This window comes from Bombina bombina, chromosome 2 (assembly GCF_027579735.1).
Source record: "Bombina bombina isolate aBomBom1 chromosome 2, aBomBom1.pri, whole genome shotgun sequence".
Taxonomy (NCBI): domain Eukaryota; kingdom Metazoa; phylum Chordata; class Amphibia; order Anura; family Bombinatoridae; genus Bombina; species Bombina bombina.
The window spans coordinates 366045325-366062903 of record NC_069500.1 but is presented as its reverse complement, the minus strand read 5'-3'; the positions used below and the strand labels follow the sequence as shown (position 1 = coordinate 366062903).

General features: G+C 41.6%; 1 protein-coding gene across 2 annotated transcripts in view; it reads right to left on the bottom strand.

The window, feature by feature from the left end:
- Positions 1-407: 407 nt before the first annotated feature.
- Positions 408-17579, bottom strand: part of KMT5A (lysine methyltransferase 5A) — a 54097-nt gene continuing 36925 nt past the window's right edge. For both annotated transcript variants that reach the window (XM_053701800.1, XM_053701801.1), the window contains exon 8: positions 408-2768. In XM_053701800.1, coding sequence (XP_053557775.1) covers positions 2558-2768 — 211 coding nt within the window. In that variant the 3' untranslated portion in view covers positions 408-2557. The remainder of the gene's footprint in view (positions 2769-17579) is intronic.

The window sequence follows — 17579 nt, the reverse complement described above, 5'->3', positions numbered from 1 at the left end:
TATGTTCATAGCGCTGCAGAATCTGTTGGCGCTCTACAAAATACCTGATAATACTAATTATACACATTTTGCAACTCTGTATTCACTGCATAAATAAAAAGTGGTATTAAAATGTTCAATGAGGCAGTTGTTTTCATGGTTGTTACTTTATGGTTACACATTTCTAGCATTGTCATATTAAAGAGATTCTAGAATCTGTATAAATGAGGCTCCTCCATACAAGTCAGTTTGAGAATCTAACCCTAGTTGTGTTCAGCTAATTCCCAGGAATGTATTGTTGCTCAAAAACTGATTATGTTCAATCCCTTAATAGAATGAAAGGAGCAATTATTGCACTGGAATTAGGAAACCCTGCATTAGATTTTCATTTCGCACTTATGTCCCTTTAAAATCATTGCACATCAGACTTCACAATAAATATTTTTTTATTTGACAGTTTTTTTCTTTTAATATAAAACAATGTATTTTTTTTTTATATGTGACATTCTACTCACTGCATTAGGTCATTCTAGAGCAATGACTATAACAGTAACAATCTTATGGCTTTATAAAGCAGGGGCAACATTTCTGCAGAAAAAGTCTATAATTATCATATAAGTACAGTTATGTTAAAGGACCATAATACCCAAATGTTTAAACACTTGAAAGTGATGCAGTATAGCTGTAAAAAGCCGACTAGAAAATATCACCTGAACATCTCTATGTAAAAAAAGATAGATATTTTACCTCAAAAGTTCCTCAGTAGCCACATCCCATTGTAAAGGATTTCTAGGGGGATGAGCCTCATGCACTCATTATTTCACCAATCAGGTAAAGGAAGCTTACTATGAAATCTCATGAGAGTTAAGTCAAATCTCATGAGATCACAGTAAGAGTTCATGACCTCAGCACTGCTGATGCTGATTGGTTGCAGTTCATTTCTTCATTATTATTTTTTTGCTACCTGCAGCTGGGAACAGCCGAGTATAACTTTTTACACAGAACTTACTCTGCTGAGCTGAGGAGATTGTGAGGTAAAACATCTTCCTTTTTTACATAGAGATGCTCAGGTGATATTTTCCTGTCAGCTTTTTACAGTTATACTGCATCAGTTTCAAGTGATTTAGCATATGAGTATTATGTTCCTTTAAGGAACACAATGCAGATTAAACTGTAAATATACAAAGAGGTTACTTAGACACTGGGCATGACCCAAGATTAATTTAAACAAATGACAGGTCCTCAGTTCCTGTAACCATAATTGTATGTGCACCAAGAAGCTAAATATGAATTTGTTCTTCCTAAATCATATGTACCAAGTTCAGGAAAACTTCATTTTTACTCCTCTAAAACGGGAATACCATAATAAAAGTTTTTGTTTAAATATACAAACAGTTGAATGGAAGCACACACATTTTTTTACCATTGAGATAAACAGGAGATGGTGACACTAGTGAAATAAAAAGGGGTACTATAGCATTTTCACCAATAAGGCGGGAGGAATATTGTGTTGTCTTAAAGGGATATGAAATCCAAATTGTTTCTCTTATGACGATTCAGATAGAAGTAATTTAGAAAGTTGGTTAAAAAAAAATCATACTATCTTCAATTTCTCTTCGTTGTCTTGGTATCTTGTTAAAAAGCAGGGATGATTGCTTATGAGCCAAATCATTTTCTGGATAACTATATGGCAGCAGTTTTGCAAGAGCACTACATCCTGCTATGTAGTGCTCCAGATGCCTACCGATATAATGTAAACTAAGCAAATTTACTAATAGAGCATGCCATTTTAAAATGGTTTCCAATTTACTTCTGTCTTAATCACAAAACAAATTGGTGTTTCATATCCCTTTTAGCCAATACTATTCTATTAAATTCCAAGACAGTTTCAATTTTGAACTTCAGCAAAATTTTACTTTTTTTTTTTTTTTTTTTTAACATATTGTCCATAATAAAAAAAAGGTAGACTAAGGATTTTTGGTGCCAGTTGGGCACTGGGGAAGTAAGCATCTCTAGGGAGAACACCACTAATACTGTAGTCACAGCATGCCCTATTTCCTTTCTATTAAAAGGAAACATGTTAAAAGCTAAAATATATATATAAAAAATATGATATAACATGCTTTAAAATATCTGAACTCTTGTATGAGCCAAATAGAGAACATACCAGAGCATCAATACACATCAAAAACAGATTTTCATTGATTTTACTTGCCCAGCAATAAGACCATAATCCTTCATTTATAAGAGATATTACTGAATTCATCCAGCAGATCAGTACCTGTCAATCATGTAAGAATACAACAGCAAATCTAAGAAATATTAGGAACATTATCTGTTTTTCACACACACTCCTAAAAAAACTGCATATAATCATTTCATTGCATGCTTTGGAAGCACCTCTATGCAAAAAAATATATAATATACAAAAACTGAATATAAAAGTTTTGGTAGTCTAAGACAACTTGTATTTAAATCCACATCACTTGCTTATATACTAAATGTAAAATAGGGGGATTTAAAACCAAAACAGAAGCAGCCCACAAAGCAACCGTAGAACTGTAGTGTCCATCTAAAGTCAGTTTTTAAGCCATGGATGTGCTTCTAAGGAAGACTTGCTCCTGTCTCCATAGTCATATAGCAATTCCTCTCCTGCATTGATGTCCCGAGATGCAATCAGTATCAGGTGAGGCAAGTTGTGGATATTGTGGAGCTTTGTGTGACAGTTTCCAGCCTTGCTATGGTTTATTAGCCTTCCTAAGCGGTTGGTTTCTTTTGTAGCATCAATACTGCCAAGAAATTACAAAAGTGTTAATGGAACAGAGATTTCAGACCAGTTAAAGGGGTGCATTTCAATTTGAAATAGAAGCACGTTTGCAATATACTTCCATTAACAAAAATGCTTCTAATAAGTTAGTTTCCATAGGCATATGCACATATTCTGTTAGGGGCCTGTGCACCAGTTTTCAAACATCACACCTTCTCAGAGGGTCAGCAGCAGTAGACACTTATTACGTATTCAGAAGCATTACGCACCATAGCCACCTCTATAAGCATGCATAGTTTTTGAATACTGGTGAATGGGCCATCACAGGATGCGTGTGTATGCCTCTAAACTTACTAGAATCATTTTTGACCTTTGTATCCCTTTAAACTATGTGACAAGGCATGTGCATTGAGAATGGAAAAATAAAATGTTCTAGTATGTTAAACCCCAGCAAAGACGACTTTGTGGAGTTTAAAGAGATACTAAAATCTGAACTTTTTACTTCTATTACCAAATTTTGATACGCACATACACGCCAGCTCCTACTGAACATGTGCCCAAGGTCATAGGGTATATGTATATTTGTTTGATTGGCTTATGTCTGTCACATGATACAGGGGGCCAGCAAATTGGGGGGGGGGAGATAAATATAACAGAAAAATAAAAATCTACTGCTGATTTGAAACTCAGAGTAAGTTGCATTGTCTATATATGCAATTCTACTGTATTTAGTGGTCCTTTAAATACGCTATTCGTAAAAGGACAAATCAAATGCAAAATTATTTAGAATGTCCCTTTAACCCTTTGAGTGATAAGCACTTTCCCACCTGGGTGCTAAGATTTTTTAAGGTTTTTTATTTTTTGACCCACTGTTGGTGGGTCTTGGGGGTCTGTAGCTGCTTAGATGTCCGAGATACAGGTTTCTAAGCAGCATGCCCCCTGCTCCTATACTTAACATTGTTAAGAATAAATTTGTGGTGACGTCATCACGTTATTGCGTGACGTCACTACGCATAACGGGAAGCCCCGGCGATGCCTGCCACTATACAGGCACAATCGCCGGGGTAGGAGCGGGTGGGAGCCCCCAGATCTCCCTCAAGGTGGGAGACTGGTGCCACTCTGTTACTAGCAGAGTGGGAAACTGACGGCTCAGAGCCGTCATTAGCACTCAAAAGGTTAAAAACAAAAAAAAAAAAACCCACACAATTATCCTCCTCTTCCCAATGAATATTTTATAAATCATTCCTTTATTTTGTAATTTTAGATAGCCGATTTTCCATGTTGCCACATACTGAAAATGTAAATACTGCTGATTCTAAGAGATAGTTTTCACTTTAGATGATTCAGTCACGGAGAGTTAAATTATTTGTGTTACTATTCACTCATATTTTTTTCCTTACTGGAGTCACAATACAGTGTCAAAACATTAGAGGTCAGTGTTTTACTATATACAGTGCATTAGGAGACCTAGAGAAACAAAAATTATGCTTACTTGATCATTTAATTTCCATCTGTGGGAGGAGAGTCCACTGCTTCATTCATTACTTGTGAGAATTAAGAACCTGGCCACCAGGAGGAGGCAAAAACATCCCAGCCAAAGGCTTAAATACCTCCCCCACTCCCCTAATCCCCCCAGTCATTCTGCCAAGGAACAAAGAACAGTAGGAGAAATATTAGGGTATAAATGGTGCCAGAAAATATTAAATTCAGGCCCGCCCCCCGGAGAAAGTGGACTCTCTCACAGATGGAAATGAAAATTATCAGGTAAGCATAAAATGTAGGGTTTCCATCTTAATGGGAGGAAAGTCCACTGCTTCATTCATTACTTGTGGGAAGGAATATCCAAGCTCTAGAGGACACTGAAGGAGGAAAAAAAAATTAAAAAAAAAAAAAAAAAATTATGCTTACCTGATAAATTTATTTCTCTTGTAGTGTATCCAGTCCACTGATCATCCATTACTTGTGGGATATTCTCCTTCCCAACAGGAAGTTGCAAGAGGATCACCCACAGCAGAGCTGCTATATAGCTCCTCCCCTCACTGCCATATCCAGTCATTCGACCGAAACAAGCCGAGAAAGGAGAAACCACAGGGTGCAGTGGTGACTGTAGTTTAATTAAACTTTAGACCTGCCTGAAAAGGACAGGGCGGGCCGTGGACTGGATACACTACAAGAGAAATACATTTATCAGGTAAGCATAAATTATGTTTTCTCTTGTTAAGTGTATCCAGTCCACGGATCATCCATTACTTGTGGGATACCAATACCAAAGCTAAAGTACACGGATGAAGGGAGGGACAAGGCAGGAACTTAAACGGAAGGAACCACTGCCTGTAGAACCTGTCTCCCAAAAACAGCCTCCGAAGAAGCAAAAGTATCAAATTTGTAAAATTTGGAAAAAAGTATGAAGGGAAGACCAAGTCGCAGCCTTGCAAATCTGTTCAACAGAGGCCTCATTTTTAAAGGCCCAGGTGGAAGCCACAGCTCTAGTAGAATGAGCTGTAATCCTTTCAGGAGGCTGCTGTCCAGCAGTCTCATAGGCTAAACGGATTATACTCCGAAGCCAAAAAGAAAGAGAGGTTGCCGAGGCCTTCTGACCTCTCCTCTGTCCAGAGTAAACAAAAAACAGGTTAGATGTTTGTCGAAAATCTTTAGTAGCCTGTAAGTAAAACTTCAAGGCACGGACTACGTCTAGATTATGCAAAAGACGTTCCTTCTTTGAAGGATTAGGACATAATGATGGAACAACAATCTCTTGATTGATATTCTTGTTATAAACCACCTTAGGTAAAAACCCAGGTTTTGTACGCAGAACAACTTTATCTGAATGAAAGATCAGATAAGGAGAATCACAATGTAAGGCAGATAACTCTGAGACTCTTCGAGCCGAGGAAATAGCCATCAGAAAAAGAACTTTCCATGATAGAAGTTTGATATCAATAGAATGAAGGGGTTCAAACGGAACCCCTTGAAGAACCTTAAGAACTAAGTTTAAGCTCCATGGAGGAGCAACAGGTTTAAACACAGGCTTAATTCTAACTAAAGCCTGACAAAATGCCTGAACGTCTGGAACTTCTGCCAGACGCTTGTGTAAAAGAATAGACAGAGCAGAAATCTGTCCCTTTAAAGAACTAGCTGATAATCCTTTGTCCAAACCCTCTTGGAGGAAGGACAATATCCTAGGAATCCTAACCCTACTCCATGAGTAATTCTTGGATTCACACCAACCAATGAAGATATTTACGCCATATCTTGTGGTAAATTTTCCTGGTGACAGGCTTTCGTGCCTGTATTAAGGTATCAATTACTGACTCGGAGAAGCCACGCTTTGATAGGATCAAGCGTTCAATCTCCATGCAGTCAGTCTCAGAGAAAGTAGATTCGGATGATTGAAAGGACCTTGTATTAGAAGGTCCTGTCTTAGAGGCACAGTCCATGGTGGAAAGGATGACATGTCCACTAGGTCTGCATACCAGGTCCTGCGTGGCCACGCAGGCGCTATCAATATCACTGATGCTCTTTCCTGTTTGATTTTGGCAATCAGACGAGGGAGCAGAGGAAACGGTGGAAACACATAAGCCAGGTTGAAGAACCAAGGCGCTGCTAGAGCATCTATCAGTGCCGCTTCTGGGTCCCTGGATCCGTAACAAGGAAGCTTGGCATTCTGGCGAGACGCCGTGAGATCCAATTCTGGTTTGCCCCAACGGAGAACCAATTGAGCAAACACCTCCGGATGGAGTTCCCATTCCCCCGGAAAAAAAGTCTGACGACTTAGAAAATCCGCCTCCCAGTTCTCTACACCTGGGATATGGATCGCTGACAGGTGGCAAGAGTGAGTCTCTACCCAGCGAATTATCTTGGAGACTTCTGACATCGCTAGGGAACTCCTGCTTCCCCCTTGATGGTTGATGTAAGCCACAGTCGTGATGTTGTCCGACTGAAATCTGATGAACCTCAGTGTTGCTAGCCGAGGCCAAGCCAGAAGAGCATTGAATATTGCTCTTAACTCCAGAATATTTATTGGGAGGAGTTTCTCCTCCTGAGTCCATGAACCCTGAGCCTTCAGGGAGTTCCAGACTGCACCCCAACCTAGAAGGCTGGCATCTGTTGTTACAATTGTCCAATCTGGTCTGCGAAAGGTCATACCCTTGGACAGATGGGCCCGAGATAACCAGCAGAGAAGAGAATCTCAGGTTTCCTGATCCAGATTTAGTAGAGGGGACAAATCTGTGTAATCCCCATTCCACTGACTGAGCATGCATAATTGCAGCAATCTGAGATGCAGGCGAGCGAATGGCACTATGTCCATCGCCGCTACCATTAAGCCGATTACTTCCATGCACTGAGCCACCGTGGGGCGCGGAATGGAGTGAAGAACACGGCAAGCATTTAGAAGTTTTGATAACCTGGACTCCGTCAGGTAAATTTTCATTTCTACAGAATCTATTAGAGTCCCTAGTAAGGAAACCCTTGTGAGAGGAGATAGAGAACTCTTTTCTTCGTTCACTTTCCACCCATGCGACCTCAGGAATGCCAGAACTATCTCTATGAGATTTGGCAATTTGAAAGCTTGACGCCCGTATCAGGATATCGTCCAGGTAAGGAGCCACCTCTATGCCTCGCGGTCTTAGGACCGCCAGAAGTGAGCCCAGAACCTTTGTAAAAATTCTTGGGGCTGTAGCCAACCCGAATGGAAGAGCTACAAATTGGTAATGCCCGTCTAGAAAGGCAAACCTCAGGAACTGATGGTGATTCTTGTGAATCGGAATGTGAAGGTAGGCATCCTTTAAGTCCACTGTGGTCATGTACTGACCCTCTTGGATCATGGGTAAAATGGTTCGAATAGTTTCCATCTTGAATGACGGAACTCTGAGGAATTTGTTTAGGATCTTTAAATCCAAAATTGGTCTGAAGGTTCCCTCTTTTTTGGGAACCACAAACAGATTTGAATAAATCCACTGGATGGATCATTCCCATTACAAGGAGATCTTGTACGCAGCTTAGGAATGCCTCTCTCTTTATCTGGTTTGCAGATAATCTTGAAAGGTGAAATCTCTCTTGTGGAGGAGAAGCTTTGAAGTCCAGAAGATATCCCTGAGATATGATCTCCAACGAACAGGGATCCTGAACATCTCTTGCCCACGTCTGGGCGAAGAGAGAGTCTGCCCCCTACTAGATCCGTTGTCGGATAGGGGGCCGCTCCTTCATGCTGTCTTAGAGGCAGCAGCAGGCTTTCTGGCCTGCTTGCTCTTGTTCCAGGACTGGTTAGGTTTCCAGGCCTGCTTGGATTGAGCAAAAGTTCCCTCTTGTTTTGAAGCAGAGGAAGTTGATGCTGCACCTGCCTTGAAATTTCGAAAGGCACGAAAATTAGACTGTTTGGCCTTTGATTTGGCCCTGTCCTGAGGAAGGGTATGACCCTTACCTCCAGTAATGTCAGCAATAATTTCTTTCAAACCAGGCCCAAATAAGGTCTGCCCCTTGAAAGGAATGTTGAGTAATTTAGACTTTGAAGTCACATCAGCTGACCAGGATTTGAGCCATAGCGCCCTACGCGCCTGGATGGCGAATCCGGAATTCTTAGCCGTTTGTTTAGTCACATGAACAATGGCATCAGAAACAAATGAGTTAGCTAGCTTAAGAGTTCTAAGCTTGTCAACAATTTCAGTCAATGGAGCTGTATGGATGGCCTCTTCCAGGGCCTCAAACCAGAATGCCGCCGCAGCAGTAACAGGCGCAATGCATGCAAGAGACTGTAAAATAAAACCTTGTTGAATAAACATTTTCTTAAGGTAACCCTCTAATTTTTTATCCATTGGATCTGAAAAAGCACAACTGTCCTCAACCAGGATAGTGGTACGCTTTGCTAAAGTAGAAACTGCTCCCTCCACCTTAGGGACAGTCTGCCATAAGTCCCGTGTAGTGGCATCTATTGGAAAAAAAAATTCTAAATATAGGAGGTGGGGAAAAGGGCACACCGGGCCTATCCCACTCCTTACTAATAATTTCTGTAAGCCTTTTAGGTATTGGAAAAACATCAGTACTCACCGGCACTGCATAGTATTTATCCAGCCTACACAATTTCTCTGGCACTGCAATTGTGTCACAGTCATTCAGAGCAGCTAATACCTCCCCAAGCAATACACAGAGGTTCTCAAGCTTAAATTTAAAATTAGAAATCTCTGAATCAGGTCTCCCCGATTCAGAGACGTCACCCACAGACTGAAGCTCTCCGTCCTCAGGTTCTGCATATTGTGACGCAGTATCAGACATGGCTCTTACAGCATCTACGCGCTCTGTATCTCGTCTAACCCCAGAGCTATCGCGCTTGCCCCTCAATTCAGGCAATCTGGATAATACCTCTGACAGGGTATTATTCATGATTGCAGCCATGTCCTGCAAAGTAATCGCTATGGGCGTCCCTGATGTACTTGGAGCCATATTAGCGTGCGTCCCTTGAGCGGGAGGCGAAGGGTCCGACACGTGAGGAGAGTTAGTCAGCATAACTTCCCCCTCGACAGACCCCTCTGGTGACAATTCTTTTATAGATAAAGACTGATCTTTACTGTTTAAGGTGAAATCAATACATTTAGTACACATTCTCCTATGGGGCTCCACCATGGCTTTTAAACATAATGAACAAGTATCCTCTGTTTCAGACATGTTTGTACAGACTAGCAATGAGACTAGCAAGCTTGGAAAACCACTTTAAAAGCAAGTTAACAAGCAATATAAAAAACGTTACTGTGCCTTTAAGAGAAACAAATTTTGACAAAATTTGAAACAGTGAAAAAAGGCAGTTACACTAACAAAATTTTTACAGTGTATGTAACAAGTCAGCAGAGCATTGCACCCACTTGCAAATGGATGATTAACCCCTTAATAACAAAAACAGAATATTAAATGACAAAAACGTTTTTTTTAAACACATACACAACTGCCACAGTCTACTGTGATCGTTACCCTCCTCAAACACGACTTTGAAGCCTTTTGAGCCCTTCAGAGATGTCCTGTATCATGCAGAGGGAAGCTGAATGTCTGTCAGTATTTTTAGCTGCACAGAAAAGCACTAAAATAGGCCCTTCCCACTCATATTGCAACAGTGGAAAGCCTGTTACTAGGCAAAAATAAAGCCAGCCATGTGGAAAAAAAACTAGGCCCCAATAAGTTTTGTCACCAAACATATATAAAAACGATTAACATGCCAGCAAATGTTTTATATTACACTTTTATTTTCATTTTTCTAGCAAATTCCATCCCTAGAAATATGTTAACTGCACATACCTTATTACAGGAAAACCTGCACGCTATTCCCCCTCTGAAGTTACCTCACTCCTCAGAATATGTGAGAACAGCAAAGGATCTTAGTTACTTCTGCTAAGATCATAGAAATCACAGGCAGATTCTTCTTCTAATGCTGCCTGAGATGAAACGGTACACTCCGGTACCATTTAAAAATAACAAACTTTTGATTGAAGTTAAAAAACTAACTATAATACACCACTCTCCTTTTACTATGTCCATCTTTGTTGAGAGTTGCAAGAGAATAACTGGATATGGCAGTGAGGGGAGGAGCTATATAGCAGCTCTGCTGTGGGTGATCCTCTTGCAACTTCCTGTTGGGAAGGAGAATATCCCACAAGTAATGGATGATCCGTGGACTGGATACACTTAAGAGAAAAAAAACAAAACCAAAACAAAAAAAAAAAAAAAACACACTAGGGTTAAAGAGGCGGACCCTATACTAAGGGCACCACAGCCTGCAGAACCTGTCTCCAAAAAGCTGCTTCCGCCAAATCAAAAACATCAAATTTGTAAAATGTTGTAAAAGTATGTAAAGAGGACCAAGTAGCTGCCTTACAAATCTGCTCCATAGAAGCCTCGTTCTTAAAGGCCCAAGAAAAGGCCACAGCTCTAGTTGACTGAGCCATAATCCTCTGAGGAGGCTTATGTCCCACTGTCTCAATGTGAAAAGGAGGACACTTCTCATCCAAAAAGATAAGGAAGTTGAAGAGGCCCTCTGAACCCCACGCTTCCCAGAAAGAGAACAAAGAGAAAGAAGTTTGTCTAAATTCCTACGTGGTCTGAAGATAGGTTTCCAACATAATTCTGGATGTGGTTTGTGCCTTGAAGTCCTAACTTGGTTCGTAAAACAGCCTTATCGGCATGGAAAGCCAGATGAGGGATACATTGCAAGGCAGAAATCACAGATACTCTGTGCACAGAAGCAATAGCCCGTAGAAAAGGAACCTTCCAAGACAATTTAATGTCTACTACATGCATAGGCTCCAATGGAGCCCGTGCAAATCTAAAGAACAAGATTTAAACTCCAAGGAGGAGCAATAGATCTTTACACAGGCCTGATCTTAGCAGATCCTTAAGTGACTACACATCAGGAAGCTCAGCGAACCTCTTGAGCAGTAACAGACAGGGCCGAAATCTGCCCCCTCAGGGGACTTGCAGAAAGCCCTTCTCCAGTTCATCCTGGAGAACAGAATAAGTAGGTCCTCCACACCTTATGATAGATGCGACGAGCAACCAGCTATGACCTTGAAATGAGAGTAAAAATAACACTCTCAGAAACACTCTTGGCTAGGACTAAGCGTTCCATCACCACACAGTCAGCCTCCGAGATCTAGACCTAGATTAACAAAGAGACCTTGGTCAGCAGATCCCTGTGACAAGGTAACTTCCACAGAGGAAGGAATGAAATCCCCACTAGTCCGCAAACCCTATCCTTCGTGGCCAAGACGGAGCAATCCATATCACCAACGCCTGCTTGATTCGAACCACTACACTAGGAAGTAGTGGTAACAGCCGTAAAAGATAAATTAGATTTAACCTCCAAGGCCCCACTAATTTATTTGTTAGCTCCGCCTGAGGATCCCTGTACCTCGACCCATATCTGGTTAACTTGGTAATGAGACGTCATAAGATCTCCCTTTTAGGGATAGAACCTCACAACTCCATATAGAGTCCAGGGCCGGGAACGATTTGTTAAAGGGAGAAGAGAAGAACAATCCAGTCCCATTCATTCTTAATAATGTTAGTCATCTAACAGGAGCAGGGAAGGATAAGCTACTACCCTGTCCTCAAAATCTATCCATTTTAGGAATTAAAGGTTCATCAGTCAATTTGGCCTCTGGAACCACTGAATTCGCCAAAACATCCTTTAGAAGAAAGCGTAAAATCCTAAAACTAAAATCTGGTTCCTCCGCAGGCAGAGGTTTAGAGGCAGCAGACTCCAACCCAGAATGTTCATACTCTGAAGTTTCAGAAAAGAACTTCATCCTCTGATAACCCTATCAGTTAAATCCAATAAATTATCTGATGTACTCTGGGAAGGAGTGCAATATGTAACCTTTCGCTTAGCAGGGCGAGGTAAAGCATTAAAGGCCGCAGACACTGCCATCTGAACTGCGCAGTAACGTCTGGTGAACAAATGGCCCCCTCCAGATGGAGGATCAGCAATGCTACGTGAAACTGCATGTAGAGAGATAAGCATGTAGGGTACGCACCTCACTGGACGGCTCAGTGGTATCAAACATGTTTGATATCACATTATCAAGGTATATGGAACATAATTGAGGGGGCGGTACTAAGGCCTCCTCACATTATAAACAGGAATTACTCACTAGGAATAGAGGGCGTGCCCTCTAACAGAATCCTCCATCGCTAGTCCAATAAAAAAAAATTAAAAAACACTGCACCTTAATATCCCAAATGTCTGTGGCACTCACCACCTCCCATGACCCAGACAGTACAGAGAGTTAAGACTCCTCTCCGATAGACACCCGGTCAGGAAAGAGGGAAAGAATCATATGGTGCACAATGCAGGACCGTCCCTGCTATGAGAAAAAGCTTGCTAAGATTGTAAGCTGCATGGCTCTCAAAGTGAAACCTGTATATTCCATAACAGCCTATGAGCCCATAACATCTCACACAAAGCAGCATAAAATCAAACATACAAGATTATTCCCCCCTGTTCAATAATCCCCCTCAGGAGATATTAACCCTTGATTCTATACAGATAAAAAAAATGAGTCACACTGTGACCCTGTCTTCTTGCGTTATCATACATGTATAAAAAAAAAAAAAAAAAAAAAAAAAAAAAGGAAATAAACAATCTTACCAGAATCTATGCCGTGGAACAGGAACACGACCTTTCAAGTGTGACAGGTTAGTAGCATCGCTCCTGACATGGACTTGAGAGCAGAAAGCAGGCAACGAAACTCGTCAATGCCGATTGATTATAGAGCTGTTAATCTGAGTCGGGATGGTTTCGCAGAGACGACACTCCCTGCATCTCCAGACTCTAGCTTTCACCCATGCTCTCACTGAGAGGCTGACAGGACTACTTAAAACTCCAGTCCCATTGTGAAGAGTACTACCCTCCATAAGAGACTACTCCGAATCTTTCGACACTTCTCTGCCAACCTCCTGTGACAAGAGGCAAAGAATGACTGGGGGAGGTATTTAAGCCTTTGGCTGGGGTGTCTTTGCCTCCTCCTGGTGGCCAGGTTCTTAATTCCCACAAGTAATGAATGAAGCAGTGGACTCTCCTCCCATCAAGATGGAAAATGGTTTATATACACACACACCTCCTCATTGGTGATGCGGAGGGGTGTCCTGCAATTGGCTGGTTAGTGTGTCAGTTGACGTCTCAGATGGGTTGTGCATTGTCGTGGATTTATGAAGGATCACGTGACTAATAGCATGGCACGGATGCCATGAGCATCATTTTGGTGTGTCAGTGGCATGACCGTTCCTGAAGGGGGAAGTGTACACATGGAGGCTACGTGGTCAATAGGAATGACACGCATCTATTCAGTGCGAATATCGCTGGGCATTTGGCTGGTATTGATGATGTCACTTGGAATTGTATGCATAGTGCCATGTGGAATTTCTTTTTGAAAACTTTGTGGTTAAAGTGACATAACCAAATTTTTAAACACTTGAAAGAGATGCAGCATAGCTGTAAAAAAGTGGACTAGAATATATACCTAAAGATCTCTAGGTTAAAAAACCTCAAAAATGTCCTAAGTATTCACACCCCATTGTAGAGAACTTTAAGCAGCAAATCAGTTTGCCTGTCTCGGGACTTGCAAGGGAGCTTGCCTCATGCACACTCCTGTTATTTCCCTATTCAGTAAATAATAAACTACCCCTTGTCAATACAGGAGGTTTTAACTCTTTGAAGTTTTCCGAGTTCTTTTTCTCTTTTGGGCTCTAACATCCTGACACTGGACCTGATCACCAGAGGGAGCTATCTGGGGGACTCATATAAACCCAGCCTGCTTGGTCTGCACTATTTGTTAGTGATCTAGACTCGAGAGTATTCGTCCTCTGAGTGAGCATGAATGTGTTTTTACATGATATACTGCGTCATTGGGGCACCTTGTTTTCATTTTTTAATATTGCAATAATGACTAAGAAAAGCTATGTTAACAGGAGTGGAGGTGGGAAATGGGATAACCAGCCCATTTAAAATGGTGTTCCTGCAACTGCACTGAATACAACAAAATCTTAAGTCATTTGCCTAAGTACATTGTCTCTTTAATAAACAATCACAAAAAAACATGATAAAACACACACATATATAAAACTCAAAATGTTACTTTCATGATTCAAAAAAAAAAAAAAAAAAAAAAAAAATTGGAGACTTTATAAAATTGTATGCTCTATTACCAAATTTACTTCAATCTCATGTTATTGTTTGTTGGAGATATCTAGATAGGTAGCGTGCACATGTCTAAAGCACTATGTGGCAGGGAAGAGTGCTGCTATCTAGTGCTCTTGCTAATGTATAAACATACTTTTAAAACTGCTGCCATACAGTGCAGTGGACACGTGCACCTTCTTGCTTTTCAACAAATCACCTATGACTAGAGGGAGACTGGGAATAACCTCCAATATTATGCTCATAAAAACAGAATTTATGCTTACCTGATAAATTACTTTCTCCAACGGTGTGTCCGGTCCACGGCGTCATCCTTACTTGTGGGATATTCTCTTCCCCAACAGGAAATGGCAAAGAGCCCAGCAAAGCTGGTCACATGATCCCTCCTAGGCTCCGCCTACCCCAGTCATTCGACCGACGGACAGGAGGAAATATGCATAGGAGAAACCATATGATACCGTGGTGACTGTAGTTAGAGAAAATAATTCATCAGACCTGATTAAAAAAACCAGGGCGGGCCGTGGACCGGACACACCGTTGGAGAAAGTAATTTATCAGGTAAGCATAAATTCTGTTTTCTCCAACATAGGTGTGTCCGGTCCACGGCGTCATCCTTACTTGTGGGAACCAATACCAAAGCTTTAGGACACGGATGAAGGGAGGGAGCAAATCAGGTCACCTAAACGGAAGGCACCACAGCTTGCAAAACCTCTCTCCCAAAAATAGCCTCAGAAGAAGCAAAAGTATCAAATTTGTAAAATTTTGCAAAAGTGTGCAGAGAAGACCAAGTCGCTGCCTTACATATCTGGTCAACAGAAGCCTCGTTCTTGAAGTCCCAAGTGGAAGCCACAGCCCTAGTGGAGTGAGCTGTGATTCTTTCAGGAGGCTGCCGTCCGGCAGTCTCATAAGCCAATCGGATAATGCTTTTAAGCCAAAAGAAAGGAGGTAGAAGTTGCTTTTTGACCTCTCCTTTTACCAGAATAAACAACAAACAAAGAAGATGTTTGTCTGAAATCTTTAGTAGCCTCTAAATAGAATTTTAGAGCACGGACTACGTCCAAATTGTGTAACAAACGTTCCTTCTTTGAAGCTGGATTCGGACACAAAGAAGGTACAACTATCTCCTGGTTAATATTTTTGTTAGAAACAACTTTAGGAAGAAAACCAGGCTTAGTACGCAAAACCACCTTATCTGCATGGAACACCAGATAGGGCGGAGAACACTGCAGAGCAGATAACTCTGAAACTCTTCTAGCAGAAGAAATTGCAACCAAAAACAAAACTTTCCAAGATAATAACTTAATATCTATGGAATGTAAGGGTTCAAACGGAACCCCTTGAAGAACTGAAAGAACTAGATTTAGACTCCAGGGAGGAGTCAAAGGTCTGTAAACAGGCTTGATTCTAACCAGAGCCTGAACAAATGCTTGAACATCTGGCACAGCTGCCAGCCTTTTGTGAAGTAAAACAGATAAAGCAGAGATCTGTCCCTTCAGAGAACTTGCAGATAATCCTTTCTCCAAACCTTCTTGTAGAAAGGATAGAATCTTAGGAATTTTTATCTTGTTCCATGGGAATCCTTTAGATTCACACCAACAGATATATTTTTTCCATATTTTATGGTAAATTTTTCTAGTTACAGGCTTTCAAGCCTGAATCAGAGTATCTATTACAGAATCTGAAAACCCACGCTTTGATAAAATCAAGCGTTCAATCTCCAAGCCGTCAGTTGGAGGGAAACCAGATTCGGATGTTCGAATGGACCTTGAACAAGAAGGTCCTGTCTAAAAGGTAGCTTCCATGGTGGAGCCGATGACATATTCACCAGGTCTGCATACCAAGTCCTGCGTGGCCACGCAGGAGCTATCAAGATCACCGAAGCCCTTTCCCGATTGATCCTGGCTACCAGCCTGGGAATGAGAGGAAACGGTGGAAATACATAAGCTAGGTTGAAGGTCCAAGGTGCTACTAGTGCATCTACTAGAGTCGCCTTGGGATCCCTGGATCTGGACCCGTAGCAAGGAACCTTGAAGTTCTGACGAGACGCCATCAGATCCATGTCTGGAATGCCCCATAATTGAGTTATTTGGGCAAAGATTTCCGGATGGAGTTCCCACTCCCCCGGATGGAATGTCTGACGACTCAGAAAATCCGCTTCCCAATTTTCCACTCCTGGGATGTGGATTGCAGACAAGTGGCAGGAGTGATCCTCCGCCCATTGAATTATTTTGGTCACTTCTTCCATCGCCAGGGAACTCCTTGTTCCCCCCTGATGGTTGATATATGCAACAGTCGTCATGTTGTCTGATTGAAACCTTATGAATTTGGCCTTTGCTAGTTGAGGCCAAGCTTTGAGAGCATTGAATATCGCTCGGAGATCCAGAATGTTTATCGGGAGAAGAGATTCTTCCCGAGACCATAGACCCTGAGCTTTCAGGGGTTCCCAGACCGCGCCCCAGCCCACCAGACTGGCGTCGGTCGTGACAATGACCCACTCTGGTCTGCGGAAGCTCATTCCCTGTGACAGATTGTCCAGGATCAGCCACCAACGGAGTGAATCTCTGGTCTTTTGTGACAAGAGCTTAGAATTTTTGATTTTCTGACCTCTGTCAGAAAAATCCTCATTTCTAAGGAATCTATTATTGTTCCCAAGAAGGGAACTCTTGTTGACGGGGACAGAGAACTTTTTTCTTTGTTCACTTTCCATCCGTGAGATCTGAGAAAGGCTAGGACGATGTCCACATGAGCCTTTGTTTTTGACAGAGACGACGCTTGAATCAGGATGTCGTCCAAGTAAGGTACTACTGCAATGCCCCTTGGTCTTAGAACCGCTAGAAGGGACCCTAGTACCTTTGTGAAAATTCTCGGAGCAGTGGCTAATCCGAATGGACGTGCCACAAACTGGTAATGCCTGTCCAGAAAAGCGAACCTTAGGAACTGATGATGTTCCTTGTGGATAGGAATATGTAGGTACGCATCCTTTAAATCCACCGTGGTCATAAATTGACCTTCCTGGATGGTGGGAAGGATCGTTCGAATGGTTTCCATTTTGAACGATGGAACCCTGAGAAATTTGTTTAGGATCTTGAGATCTAAAATTGGTCTGAATGTTCCCTCTTTTTTGGGAACTATGAACAGGTTGGAATAAAACCCCAT